The 15,929-nt window shown below is 37.4% G+C and overlaps 1 protein-coding gene across 1 annotated transcript in view; it reads right to left on the bottom strand.

The window, feature by feature from the left end:
• Nucleotides 1-1,600: 1,600 nt before the first annotated feature.
• TNMD (tenomodulin) overlaps nt 1,601-15,929 on the bottom strand; it is a 31,948-nt gene continuing 17,619 nt past the window's right edge. The window contains exons 6-7 of the mRNA XM_053473911.1: nt 15,026-15,147; nt 1,601-2,574 (exon numbers count right to left, since the gene is read on the bottom strand). Coding sequence (XP_053329886.1) covers nt 2,365-2,574; nt 15,026-15,147 — 332 coding nt within the window. The 3' untranslated portion in view covers nt 1,601-2,364. The remainder of the gene's footprint in view (nt 2,575-15,025; nt 15,148-15,929) is intronic.

Raw genomic sequence — 15,929 nt, 5'->3', positions numbered from 1 at the left:
AGATCTGGCCCTCCTTTGACTTCAGTCTCAGAGGTAAAGAAAGGAGCTGAATATCTCCTTTATCACCTTATTGAGAGTGCATTATTTTGTGGTTATTCTGTAATTCTACAAATTTAAGTTGCTGAAAGGTAAACAAAGTATTAGACCATCACTCTTCTGGTCTTCTCATTCCTTGAACATTTGCCATTTCTCTTCACACCCACGCTGTGGTGGAGATTGACTTGAGTGTTATAGCTCACAGCAGCTTGGATTGAATCTCTAATTATCAGTAGCCTACTAAATAAAGCCCTTACCGAAAACCTTTAGTTGGACAACAATTCCTCCTCGTATAACATCCAGGCCAATTAATGTCCAGGTAGAGACAAAACAAAGCTACAGAAAACACAGTATGATCCAGGCTATGTTTCCAGTTACATATCATTATCTTCTCTCCAATGTTATCGCATATCTTTATTTCACTATTTTCCAGGCTATGCACCGAGTACCATTCCTACCTCTGGGCTTTATTAATCTCCTCCGCACTTTAATGAAAGCTTGATTTTCAGACTGAAATGTACCTTTTTATTGTAGTTTACAAATTACTCATATGCACTGTGTCATCACGTTCCTAATTTAATGTTGTTTACTACATAAAAATTAATGATTTCTGTAACGATTTGCATGTTGAGTAGTGGTCCATGATATTGTCTATGGAAATGAAATGTTTTCTTGGCAGAGGAACCCAATAAACAGAGAAGAGATTCTTATTTCAATTAGATAGCTAGCTGGGAATACACATACCTTCAAGTGCTAAACTCAGCCTTTGTCCAAAGACGGGTGTAAATTGCATAGTTATTTTTAGGCACTGTTTTCAGGATGGCATAGTTATTCATATCTGAATTCTTTTGTCATTATTTATTATTAAAATACACAGAACGACAAAATTGCTTAAACACAATGGATTTTCTCAGAAAATATTTAATAAAAAATATTAACTGTTACAATTTCATAAGATTATATTATCCGAGGGTCAAACTTAACCTGTAGCTTCAAGTGGACAATGTACATTATAATTTTATTTTGGCATGGCTGCACAGAAAATAATTAAACATTGATCTATACACATTGCTTCCAAAGGTACAACCCAAAACAGTGTAAAATATAATGTTTTCTGTTTCAATTGCCATACAGTTGCAAAAAACATATTAACTGTTTGATGCATTGTCCATAACTGTAATATATATATATTTATATATATATATATATATATATATATATATATATATATATATATATATATATATATATATACAAATACATGAACAATTTGCATATCAAAAAGCATCTTGGGTTAAAATACCAAGGAAGAGAAGAATATGGTTAGACCAAGCAATGAATGGTGAATTTAAAATAAATATTTTTCAAGAGATAATTGAAAGCATTACATGAATAAAAGCAGGCCCAGATTGGCCATGTGACACACAGGACATATGCCTGGTGGGACGCTGGCCAACAGCGCCACACACAATCTGTGACTGGAGCAGCAGATCGGGTGGATATATTGACCAGGCTGGTCCCAAATAAAATTATTCCTTGTTCAAAAACATTTCCTTCATTTTTCCTTGTATGTTGCAGGCGTGTATTATAACCGTGTTTGCCCATCACACGTGTAAGTAGTATATCTAATGGACTTTTTTTTACCCGATATGCTGCTATTTGTGTTTTTTTATGTGCGACAAAAATTGGTTTGAAATTGCTTTTGGCATCTTAATTAGACAATATGATAATCATATAGGACTTTTTTTGTTCCCATTATAAAAGGCGCAATCAAGGAGAAAATTTGGGGAATACTTGTTAAATCTTAAATTATTTTTTTCACGTCTCCCTACCATACATTCTTCATTTTTATTTCATTTTTGGCAAATAATCCGGGGAATTTCAGATAGAGTTTACTGTATGTGTAAGTGTAACGAGTATGATATATGGAGAATATGTCATTTTCAATCTGGCGTGGAGTTAAAAGGCATGACTGTAAATGACTGATTAAAAGCAATGAATTAGTAGCTACCATGATATATGGACTCCAATATGCCAAAGCTTCCTGATTTTGGAAGAGTTCTAGAAAACAATTGTCCCTCATTGCTGATTTATTGAACATAGAATGAAGCACAATGATGTCTTTTGGATAACATCGCTGATGAGAAATACACGGTGTTTAGCTGCTTTCATATAGCGATTACTGGTAATACATATAAAATAGTATCATAAAAAAACTAATGTAAAAAAGGTATATTACTAAAGGATATAAAACTATGAAAAAATATCATATATAACCCTTTGTTGTTAGAGTTACAGATACAATAATAGGTAAGATACATGAGTGTTCTAGACTCGACCCAACATCCGTGCTATCCACCAATTGCAAGGCATGATGATCCGGCAAATTACACGCCCTGAACCGTAGCAGTAGGGGTATGGGTAGAATCCGAGAAGGGGTTCACAGACTCTTTGGCAATAGCGTTGACCACGGCGACACTGATGGCAGCAGAACCCTCTGTGATCCCACATGGAGTGGAATTCAAGGCCAGCTTCACTCTAGGGTGCAAGAAAACATCGATATGTTAATGGCGAGATGGTATGAAAAGCAGTATAATAGCAATAGGGTGTGTGGGGGTACCAACTCATATAAGGATTGGGATTGAAGATAGATTTTGATCCTCCACACCCTATCTCTTTATGTTCTGGTGGGAAATAAGACCAAAGCTCTGCTGGAAAATAATCTCTTTTATTAATCCTAATAGAATTAAAAGAGAAGGTACATGATCTAATAATCCAACATATGTAGTCCCTGCACAGAGATGGATTATTAGGTCAAATTGCAAATTCCAGTTCAACAGGAAAAATAAATACATTTTACAATAACAGGGATAGGTAGATTAATTTCAGGGTTTAACAAGGCTATCTGTACTTATACACCCCCTGTGGCCACATGTGGCATTGCAAGCAAACTCATTCAAGTTAAACGCAGCAGGTGGTGAATTTTCCCAGAACATCCTTGGACAACATCCTTCATCAGATGTTAGGAGCTCAGGTGAATTATGTGATCCTATATAATCTAATATTTTTCTTTACTATAAAGTGATTATTTATATATATATATATATATATATATATATATATATATATATACACCATGTGACCAGCGCAATAACAACCGAGATAAAACCAATTAAGTTTGCGTTGTATTTTTATATTATTTGAATATTTATTTTACAGAAAATGCATGCAAATTATCCTCTATTTCCCATAATCCCCAAGTTAACATTATATTGGAATCGATAGCAGCAGCTGAGCACATACTCAGCTCTGTAAAAAAATTTATTAAAAATTAATGGAAAAATTTAAATTATAACTTCTAAAACGTCCTAGGTTTAAACAAGAATATATTAGAATTTAACAAAATTTTTAAGGAATTTTAAGAAAAAATGAATTCAGGTATGTTCCATTTTGTGCAATTCTGATCATATTATATGAATTATTCCTTTCCGTGTATGATTGGCTATAGCAGATAGTAACATAATGCAGGTCAGCTTTATTTTGGGAGTTCTGCTTGCGCAGTCGTAGCCTGAGGTTATTAACCTTCTACTGCCATGGTAAATACCATCTGCGCTAAACAGTGACGATCAATCACAAACAGCCTAATCTAAGTAATCTGTCCAAACACTTTAATGAATTGTCTGGAAATCATCATTCTTCAAACAAACACATTTTGTTGAGATTTGTTCTTATAGAAAGAATCTCCAGGATTTCTGATTATTGTTAACGGGGGAGAGACAATTATTTAAATAAAAATGATTTATATTTGAACATGTTAATGTGGCATGTTTTTGCCTTCAGGTACTGTAATAAGCTTCTCAGTGAAATCTCTCATTTGCAACAGTAATTGGTAGTCCGTTAATAGCTCATTAGGAACACAGAGAGTGGCACCGGAAACAGAAGATATAACAGCAGGGACAGATTCGCTGAGTATGTATCATACGGGAACGCGTTGGATTCCGCGCTGAAGCTCAGAGATGAACATCACCAGAAACAAACAGAAAATTGTTATCTTTACATAAATTAGAGATAATGTAGAGATAAGATGACGTGTCACTTTCAGAGCTTAATGAGGCTTGCCCTGTTATGGAGAAGAGGCATACCCATCCAGCGATCATTTAACCGGCATATTTCTGGCTTAACAAATCTCTAGATTTCCTTATAGTGTGATTTTTAGCACGATCCGTGGTATATCAACTGGTTTAAAAAGCGCCTGCTATTTAAAGTGGGATTAGGAAATCGCCCAACAGCTGTGCCTTCATCAGAAAAGACATTCTTAAAGTTATGAGTGGGTGATTTTATTGTGTGTTCTACGAACACACTGTGAAGCGGAGCAAAATATGACACCTTTGAAATGTCATTTTCAGTGTGCTGTGTTGTGGTTTTAGGTCTAGGGACCTTAGGAGATTCGTCCCTTGCTAGACATTTGAAGGGAAGATTGCTCCTTACCACTTGGAGCACTAACCACTTTTTTCACATAATAATGTGTTTGTGGGTTTTTTGATTAAGATTCTCTGGCTTTACGTCTGTGACGGCTTTGGGGCCCTATGGTTAGGTCCACTTGGGCGCTCAATACATGGTTGTGTTTTTGTGATGGTGGATGCATGCACCAATCTGCACCTATGAAACCTTCATACACTTTTTCATCTGTTCCTTTTTCATCTGTCCCTATTCAAGCCTTCTGCTGGTGAGTGGTGGGTCACATTTTCAACCTCCTCCGAGGTGAGCCCTAGAAAAACCAGCCCTTCTCCAGGTGTGGTGTGCACTGCCGGAATAAGAATGGAAAGGACCTTGGTTCAGCCCTACCATTTGGATCACCGACATTTATCTTCAGATGATGACAGAGATGCCTCAAGTTTCAATGAAGAAGAAAAAGTCCATATGGGGACAGAAGCAGAAGATTGGTGAGCCAGTGTTCCTTTGTGGTCTTACAATGGCACAGGCAACTTTCGCCTCTTCACATTACTTGTTAAGCATGACATGCTAGGCTTTTAACTTAAATCACATCTATGTAGGGACCAGGACATTTTAAAATAATTCAGCATTTTTTAGGTTGTTGGGATAGCTGTATCTTGGGTTAGAATAGAGATACATTCTTATTAAGGCAATCACCATGGAGAATGTCTGCTGGATGGTTTAGCTGCATTTTGCTCCTGTTTTATTTGGATGAAAGTTTCTTACACTCTCTCTTACTGGATGGCTGCTCTTTTTGATAATGCCCCTAGTAGAGTAGATTCCATGACATGTAAAAATCCAGAAGGGTACACGCACGCCCATATGCTAGACATCTTCCTCTCCCTTACCACCATGTACGGTGGATGGAGAGTATCTGGGTGTCCTTGGTGGCTTTGTAGGTATACGGTGAGGGTTAGACCTCTGTCAGTGAAGATGTCTTTTCAGAATTCTAAGTAATTTCTTACATGATGGCATTGATATCTCCGGAATATTTTGGGATGGAACCACCACTTTGTCATTTGTTTTTTTTTTAAGTTGTTGAAATCCAGTTATCTCCTGTATTGCAGCAGGAACTCCATATCACTTGGAAAATATCCCCTTAAATCCATGATTAAATTCGCTTGTTTTTGTCGACCTAGATTATTTTATTTCTTTAATGTCAGTATCGAATTATTCAATGCGTCCGTATCCCTACCTATGTCATTTGTTTCTCTTGATCTCCGGCACGTAGATCATTTCCATTTTTAAACGCAGTCTCCTTTGTTTCTAATTAGCGTTTGCTAATCACCTTGTGCTTTGATTATCCTTTTTAGAATGTGAAAATTCAATGAAGTAATAAGCAGGCTATGAAGAAACCCACTCGGCTAATGGATACAGTTCTTTATCATATAAAGCTAATGCCCGGGCAACACATGTACCAAACATTCATTGTTTTGCTGTAAATTCACATTGTACAGGCTTAGTGCTTTCTTGATAATAATAACCTTTATGTTTATATCCCTACTCTAATTATATAATTATTGTATATCTATCTTATTGTAAGCTAATGCCATTTAAATGTGTTTTGCTGTCTAATTATTAGGTTACTGCAGCATATAATACGTTTTAGTAGTGGGGGGAAAATCAGCCTCACAAAATATTACAGAATAAAATACTTTGCAAGGTCATTGTAGGAAACATGATATCAATGCGCTTTTTACATCCTAAAAACAGGTGATATTGCTTTTGCGGCCAACATATATAATAAAAAAAATATGAGGAACAGTAGGAGTTATTCACAGGGAGAGAAAAAAGAATAAAATATTTTCTTCTCTTTAAAGGGGAATTGTTTCAACTCATATTATCTCAGACACATACACATCTATACAATCATGTGTTTTTTTTCTATTCATATGTAAGAAAATTAAGGTTTTATAAGGGAGCATCCATTACCATAATATACACTATTTGACCCAAAGTACGTGGACATCTGACCATTACGCCTATTTGAGCTTAGCAGATTCCAAAACCATGGGCAGGAGTAGGAAGTTACCCTTTTCCTTGACAGCCTCCCCTCCTCTTGGAAGTCTTTAGATTGTGTCTGTGGGAATTTGTGCCCATTCAGCCAAAAGAGCATTTGTGAGGCCCAGACTATTATCCCATCTTCACAAAACTTTACAATAGGCACTAAGTGTTCCAGCAGGCAGTGTTTTACTGGCATCCACCAAACCGTGATTTGTTCTTCAGACTTCTGGATAGTAAAGCCTAATTCATCACTCCAGAGAACACAATTCTACTGCTCCAGAGTCCTGCTTTCAACTACTCTATCCAATGCTTAGCATTGAGCATAGTGATCTCCAGCTTCCATGGAGCTTCTCAGCAATAGAAATCTATTCCATGAAGCCCCCAACCCAGAGAGCTTGAGCTAATATTACCTAGAGAGAACAAGCAATTTTTATCACCGTGCTAAGCTAGCTCATCAACACATACCTTGTGTTTTTCTTGTGAGCTTTCTCAAATTATCAGAACAAAAAATATATAACCTGCATATTAGTTTAATACTACATAGCCAGACAACACAGTACCCAAAACAAGAGAGCGGGGGAACGGGGAAGCTTTCAGCTACACTTTGCCTACATCTCTTAACATCATCAACAAGACAGAGCTTGTATTATTCTAGGCACACGAGAGGAGGGGGGTCTATGTCTGGACTCACCATTACACTTGGGGTAATCCCCAAGAGTTCTTTGATGGGTAAAATGCCATGCAAAAAGAGAATGAGATACTTACCAAGAACTAACAGTCACTTCATAGCCTGTCTTATGGTGTGTTCCTATTTGGAAACATCTCAAATGCTCTCTTGTCCCTACAGGGATACCAACTGTACCCCACTGAGAATGCTAGGTCAAAATGTATGTCTGGGGTTGTTGGTTCCCTTGCGCAGAAGAAATTTGCCTCTCATTTCAGTTTGGGACTGCCCTTTTGGGCGGGATCAGACTGATATGTAGATTTTCCCTCTCTAATGGCACAAGAGAGCCATTAGAGAGGGAAATTTGAGATGCTTCCAAGTGGGAACACAAAGTAGGGCAGGCTATAATGTGGCTGTTTGTTCTTGGTAAACATCTCCTTCTCTTTTTGTATGACATTTCACCTTTGGGGGAGCCCTTGGGGGTTCACCCCAAGGGTAAAGGCTAGTCCTGACATGGAGTGACATGGAGTATGTTAAATTAGTCTTAATTTTGGTCAGTGTAAATGAGGTGCAAACAGTTTTCATCTGTGCCAGCATAATATGTAGATTCTAAACAGGAACACGCTATACAACAGCATAAGAAGCAGCAATATCTGCACTTAGTGAGCATGGTGTTTTTTGTAGGGCTGTAGTGGAGACCAGATCTCTAAGCTTCCTCTTCCAGGACAGCACATCCTTAAGAGATAATATGCTGTCAGTTCCATTTTCCCCGGCCAATGTCTATGGAGGCCCGCACCTTCAAAAATAGCGTCACTTTGGTGGGAATAACACCCGAGAGAGGGGGTCTGCTGAGAGAAAAGGGTTATTGCAAACATCCAAGGGTTAGTGGGTTCAGGAGAGTGAGGACTGGGGATTAATCCTCCTTGAGACTGATGGAGTAGTTTCTGAGCAAGTCCAGGACCATCCTTCAATAGTCTCAGACATTGGCCTGCTCCCTATTTAAGATCAAACCACAAAATTCTTTGACACAGCACATTTGGTATTAAGCATCTTCAATGGCACCCACAGTGTGAGCACCTGGAAAAATCCATACACAACTGAACAGTAGAACAGAAACATTCCACCCTCAAAGCCTTTCAATTCCTTATTTTCCAAGGACCTCACACAAAGCTAGTGAGAAAAAACACACTGCCAGAACAGATGTAGAAAAGTGACACTTGTTTCATCCAATATACAGTATTAACTAATCTTGTTCATGGTTCCTGCAATCTGTATAAGTAACAAAGGGGCTGTTTTTATTAAGGAGAGGGAAAGAGAGGTTTTTAATATTTGATTTGCGTACAATTCCACATTTAGTCTGTATAAACATTAATCACAATTGTGTGGATTTTTAGATTTTCAGCTATTATTATTATTATATTAAGAGACAAAGAGCCAAATTAAATTCTGGTTCCCGGGCATGGGTTTTGCATAAACAAATGAACAAATTTGCTATGGTAATTTCTCTGCAAAGAGGAGAGACCACTGACGTCAAGGCGCCAAAAGGTCATTTCCCGCCAAAAGGTTTTCAGGGACCCAGGTGACTGCCGCATCTTCAGTGCCTGGAAGTCGATAAACATACTCAGTCCAACCAAGGGAAAAAAAGAAAAAAAGCATCACTATTAAGACCCATGGCTAGCATCTTAAAAATCCTTCCACCAACAAAACAAGCTTGAGATGATGACAGCTTAATGGCCCGTCCTACGCTCTACCCCATATTTCACCGCATGAGAGAACCAACAACCCCCCGATGTATGTGACCGCTCAAAAATGCAGGGTCACTTGCAAATGTACTTGTTTCCTTAAAAAAGCTAATTTTGAATTAGATCAGAAATACAGTGTAGATGCTGGAAAAGGCTGCTATCTCCATAGGCATACAGAGGCCCTTTATCACTCCCATGTTCCGATGGCATGCTATGTTTGCTAATCCATTTCAAAGTTTAAAAGTCTAATCATAAGAAAAACCTTTTGCAATTACTTAAGTACAGCTACAAATTTCCTTGTTTGCCATGAAAACCGCAAAGTGCCCCCAAACTTTTGAACAGCAGCATACATTTTGGTGGATACACCGCTAGAGACCAAATGTAAACAGCCAACAGCAAGGAGGTCTACATCATGACTAACCTTTACACTCAGAGTGACCACCAAGAGATCCTGAAGGATGATATGCTATACAAAACAAATTTGATCAGATTGTTGGTGTTGGAGATATTTCCCCTGTAATGGCACAACAGAGCTAAGATGTCCCAAGTGGGGTAGCATCGACTATGAAGCGGTTGTGTGTTCTAGGTGACCATCTCCAACTCGTTTTGTTTCTATGCCGACATGTCATAGGCAAGGTCAGGGTCCAGGTGTCCATAGCACACTTACCAGCTTCACCACTGTGAGCGTGAAGACTATAACCTTTACTCCCAACAACTCCAAGTATTGTACACCCTAGTGGACCTAACCAGGGAGTTCCATGAAGACACCTCAGGCTTATTGGATACTAAATCATAGGGGTAAAAAGTCCTGCAATGCTTGGATGAGCTTTGTAACCTTAGATCCTAAAGCAGAAATGGGCTGATCTACTGGATTTGTTATGTGAGCTGTCTATCTTTCACGCTCCTCTATGTTATTACAATTGTATTGCATTAATATTAGCGCAAGCATAGAATAGTTTTAAAGTCTTCTATTTAAAGTGGAATTTATAAATAAAAGTAGGACAGATTACCATAAAACACACGGTTTTAGGTAGTGTATCTATTTCTGGGAGTTTGGACTAGAATTAGGTGGAATAAATATTTTGTTTAAATCTATCATCTCACAAATTGATATAATGATTCAATTCTTTACCCTGGATCCCTCATTTGAAATGATTCAGGTTTTTCTTGCACTTGGAAGGCTACGCTATATATTGAGCCCCAGAAGTAACATTTGGCGTATGTTTCCGTCCAGACAAGCAAGGGTCGTATATCTGTATAATTTGCATTTTAAAACTTTAAGTAGTAAACTTTTGAAGTGAAGGAGGATGTTGTGAAGCAGACAAACTCAATCACTCGGCTTTCTCTATGCCTATTAAGCCTTGGGTCTGGAGATAATAAAAATTGACTAAGCCTCACCCTGTCTACAGGCCATTAAGGGCTAGTCATCAATGTCTCAAGCCAGACCAGCTGGTGCCTGCCTTGCTTTCTAACTGCAAAAAACTAACTTTTCAAGGATTCACAACAGTGACACTCTTTAAAGTGTCAGCAGCGTCTAAAAATAATATAACCTGATATATAATATATAATGCGGAATCGAGTACTTTCAGCCTGTCCGTATAAACTGTCTGTCTTTTTAAAGAAGCAGTCACAGATTTATTTTGCTTATTTAAAATTTAATAAAAATATGATACCAAACCGAACAATGTCTATGATGCTATTAACCTAACTGTTATAGTGTCCTAGCATGGCAATGAGATGGGCAGAAATTAACTGTCAGTATTATTATCAGGAAATAGCCACCACGTAAACGATCCCAGAAGAAAAGAAAATGCATCATGCCCCATTAAGTGTTATTCCAAGAGATATCAAGCAATGCACCCAGGCAACTTCAAAAAAGCCTCAGTCTAATTTCAACATTATAAAAACAAGAATGCAGAAAGGTAACATGGTAACTCCCTGACTACTCATAAAGAGTATGAAAGACAGACAAGCAGGCATACAGAATTATTGTTACTATATATATATATATATATATATATATATATATATATATATATACATTAATTAATTATTTATCTATTTATTTATTTATGCATCACCAATAACACACAAATTGCACCACACTAGGCACAAGAGAGGAGGGATGTCTATGTCTGGACTCACCATTACTCCTTGATGGGTGAAATGCCATGCAAAAAAACAGTCGCTTCATAACCTGTTTTATGGTGCATTCCCATTTGGAAACATCTCAAATGCTCTCTTGTCCCTAGAGGGATTCCAACTGTACCCCACTGAGAATGCCAAAGAAGGTCAAAATGTATGTCTGGGGTTGTTGGTTCCCTTGTGCAGAAGAAATTTGCCTCTCGTTTCAGTTTGGGCCTGCCCTTTTGGGTGGAATCCGACTGATATGTAGATTTTTCCTCTGTAATTGCATAAGAGAGCTAAAATTTTAGATGCTTCCAAGTGGGAACACAAAGTAGGACAGGCTATAATGTGGCTGTTTGTTCTTGGTAAACAACTCCTTCTCTTTTTATATGACATTTAACTTTTCGGGGAGCCCTTGGGGTTCACCCCAAGTGCAAAGGCTAGTCCAGACATGGGCCTCCTTACTGTTTTGTGTTTAAGAGTGTACCAAGTTTGATAGGCCCCCTTATTGAAGTGAGAATGCAGGAAAGTAACTTGGTGAAGCTCTGATTGCTTGCACAGAGATGGAGAGAAAGAATTCTCTCTGGAGGTAATTGGGCAAAGGATGCAGAGAGCGAGAGAGTGGAAAATGTAAGAGAGATCATATCGCTGCTCAGGGAAGCAGTGAATATACATGTGTTAGCATTAGTGTCTGTGTAAACGTGTGTTCAAGCGTGTGTTTGCAGCATGAGTTTGTATATGTGTGTGCTAGTGTGAGAGTTTGTATGTTGTATGGGGGTAAGAGTCAAGAGGCCAATGGGGCTACTTGGCTTTGCCACCTCCCCCAGGGCCAAAAGGTACCAGCCCTCCCTTATGTCCTTCGCATTGCACTTGTTGCTTTTTTTTTGTGCGCATGTTTGTTTTATTTATAATTATTATTCAGCAGATTTTTGATATAGAATTAATTTTCTATTTTTTTATATGTATGTGCCAGGGCATATGTTGAGAGGAGAGAGGACCAGAGGGCCGATGGGACATATGGGCTTTACTTGCCTCCCTCCGAGCCAGAAGGTGCCAGCCCTCCCCTTCCAGATGCCTTTATAAAAAAATATGAATATAAGAGAAGCCCAAGGACTGAATAAGGCAAAGAAAAAAAGAATAGGCTATAAGGACCAAATGGTTTTTATCTGTCCAAAAATGCATGTTTCCAAATTTTGGAGATTCTCTAAAAACAGACTTCATATAATCAATCAAGTCCTCCCAATATATTAAAGTAATGTTATTCATGAAAATATATTATTTACCTTGTTGATAACGTTACTCTCGCACCAGATTAAACCCTGCCAAAAGTTTATGTTTATCCAGGGAACATTTAAAATCATCAATATTCCTAATTGCAGGCTAAGTCCATTGTATCCTTTTTCTTTTTCTTCTTCATACTAATTTAGATAAATGATTCAAGTCTGCAAATCCTCTTAGATCCCAGCAAATATCACAGAGTGCAGAAAACATCTTTGTTGTGTTTTAATGGTGTTTTAATTAGTCTAACGCTATCAACTACAAAATAACTTAACAAAAAACAAATCAATCATGTTTCATCTCCTTTGCCGTACTTTTTTTTTTTGCGTTATCTTGTCGTGTACATTTTGAAGACTTCAGTGCAAAGTTCTACATTAGCACACTTCCAAAGGGTTCTAGAGCTTTGTTCATGTCTTTTAAATTTAGACGGGTATTTCGGAATTAGAATTTCACAAGGTATACAAGTTTAATGAAAATGTTTTTTTTTTTTAAGTATTTTTTAATATAAAAAACTTTATATCTTATTTGAACCTGAGTAATACATTCGTAACAATGTACCGGTTTCTTCAATACATCCCCCTTCTCACAAAATAGGGGAAAGTTCAACAAATTTTAAAAGATTAAGGGTAGCTTTAAATAAAAAAAATAGCTGCTTGGCTTTTATGCTCTCGTGGAGCCAATAGAGTCTACATTACTAGTCAAGTTGGGGCGCTGGGTATCCTCAATATTAGCCAAATTCCTCTAATTTTAATCCCACTGATTTTAGGGAATTTATGGCAATGGTTCAAATTCACTCAAAATAAAAAGAAGAGTCTCTTGCATTGTCAGTCACAGGGTAATGAAAGGATTCTTATCTTTCTAGGCCCAAAGTTGGTCAACTACCATCAACATTTCTCAACATTACCCTCAAGAAATTGGATTTGACAGAAATTTAAAGCCCTGAGGTAGAAGAGAGTCTTGCTGATTCTTCTTTTTACACTTCTGTGAGTTGTACAACTAGGTCCAAAAAGTTGCATTTCTGTCTTTCTTCTGTACCTTTGGGTCTGTTTACTAAATGGAGCATTTACAGAAGAGTTATGGCTTCAACTATATATTGTAAAGGTCCAACCCTAGTGAAGTAAGGGAGTTGAAACTTGAAACCATAACTCTATTGCATACCCTCCCTTTAGTGAACTAACTCTCTTGACTTTTGTAAAAAAACACCATGCCTTAAAATTATTTCCTCCCTATCATGTCTCACTTGTAGAACAATGCAGACAAAATGGTAGCCTTATATGAGGCTAAATACTTAACCAAAGTAGCAGAAACATTCTTTTTTTTAACCCTTTAACATCAGTACTGACCCCCAGTCCTGTTTAACTCGACATACACAGAACCCATTCTGGAACCGAGAAACAACAAGGACACCTAGTGGGTGTTTAGACTACGAAGACCGTCATGCAGAATATAATATAATCATCATATATATATTTTATAACACTCAGCAAACTAGCCTAGATAAAACTATAGACTGGAGCTGTATGTCATTGTGTCATATATGCGATGAATATTGATGACCCATCTGTTATAAGCAGTCGCAGCTTGAAGTATTGAATAGCAGAATGGATCGGTTGTTGCATACATGACTTTTGATTTATTTTTCCCTTTACACCTTGAATTTTATCATGTAAAGAGATAAAGCCTTATCAAAGTCAATGCTTTGACAGTTACTTACACCAACATTAAAGCGTTATTCTTTTGTCGTCTATCATTTAAAATGTACAGTCTGGCTACATTAATTTGATATTCACGTTCCTTTTATAATCCATTTATAGTTTGTGACTGTTCTCATAATTATCCAGGTTGCAAATCAGTTCTGTTAGCAGTCTCCTAGATGTTCTGACTCTAAAGTTATGTCTGATCTTTTTTCCATAAAACGATTATGGGTTTTTTTGTATTTGTTGTTTACATTGATATGCAAAAAAATGTCTGTTTTCCGCAGCTGAACTCAACTGATGGAGGTTCTTTATTCATTTTCAGTTTTCTGGGACATATGTGAGCTTTAGGATTTATTATTTTTATGTGTGTGCTAGTGGAACAAAGGCATTAAACCAAAGAACATGGGATCTATATAATTCTAGAAGTCTGGCTAATAGTAAGTGTCATTAGACATGATAGAGAAGATGCATCAGGAGGACACCTGGATTCATGACTTAGAACACTGTCTATACCAAGGACTCTTCGGTTTTACCCTGGATGGTCAGGGTATCACAGGTTATCACTGGGTCTCTGGGGCATGATTTAATCTAAGGGTACGAAGGTTGTGTTTCACTCTGCCCATTTCCCACCTTAGTTCTGCCCACTTTTCATTTGTCTTTATGCTAAATTATTTCAGTTAAGTTAAATAAAGGTGTGTCGCCACTGGCTGGATTCAAGTAGCCCGCAATTTGCCATTTTATTCGGCCACATACTTTGGGACCCAACTTGCTGCTGAAGCAGCAGTAAGGATGAATATGTGCCGCTATCCGCCAGATTGCCAATCTTTGAGTCCCACTGGCCAATCAGATTCTTCTAATGTTCAACTGGAAAATTGTTGTTAAAGTCAGTATTTTGTTAGTGGGAAACCTATACTTCTACCCTGAAAGAATGCATAATGATCAGTAAATTAATTACATGCTGCCGGTCTCCACAATGTACTCACATAGTCGTTGATAGGAAGATCTTCGTCTGTTAGGTCCCTGGCCTGTCTCTTATTGCTGTTGGATTTTTTTTCTAATATGACACCATCTTCCTTGCCATCTTCAAAACCTTGGAACTCGGGAGCTGAAATGAAACACAGTTTGATGGTTTTCTTCAAAATGTTTGTGGTGGGTTAAAAGAGACAAGCAGGTCTATCTTCTATCTGTGGGGGTTATCCATAAAAAGCTAATCAAGGTTTAGAAAAGCTCTGGATGATCGACAACCAAGAGAAGAATCTCATATTTTCTCAACTGAGTAAATTATAATTGTAGATACGTTTCTCTTATTGTCTCATTAGAAAAAAATAGTATATATAATGTTAGAATACGTACTTTTTATGGCAAAAAGTTGAAAATTGTTGGCATCTTATACATAGAACACAAGGACAGGGAAAATCACATAATATATACCTTTACTAGCTCTTGTTCATTGAAGACACAAGACAAGCAAAGGGGTGGATAATACTAGATAGTACTTTCCCCTGTGTCTTCAAATATATAAAAACAGTGTTGCAATTATCATTTACATGGGAATATCACCAAAACGCACCCAAAACAGGAGTGATCCAGCCTGCTAAAAAGTGTTTGGCCCCACTTACTTAAGACTGGCTGTAGGTAGTCCTACTCTTAGATGTGGCTAGTCCCATTAATCAAGTAGTGGTTGAGTTTTGCATAGCCTACCCTAGGAAGTTCCTAGATTTGCATGAACTTCATGTCATGCTAAAGACTTAAGGTAGTTAATGGATATCAAAAAAGTAAAGTTTTTACCAAATTTTTGTATATGCCGATGAAAAATTGTCTTTATTAACATCCTTTATCCAGTGTAGCATACAACGATATAGAAACTTCTTGTTTCATTAAACCCAT

Source organism: Spea bombifrons, chromosome 8, assembly GCF_027358695.1.
Source record: "Spea bombifrons isolate aSpeBom1 chromosome 8, aSpeBom1.2.pri, whole genome shotgun sequence".
Taxonomy (NCBI): domain Eukaryota; kingdom Metazoa; phylum Chordata; class Amphibia; order Anura; family Pelobatidae; genus Spea; species Spea bombifrons.
Note: the sequence above shows the minus strand (reverse complement) of the source record. Positions and strands in the feature narration are given on the sequence as shown.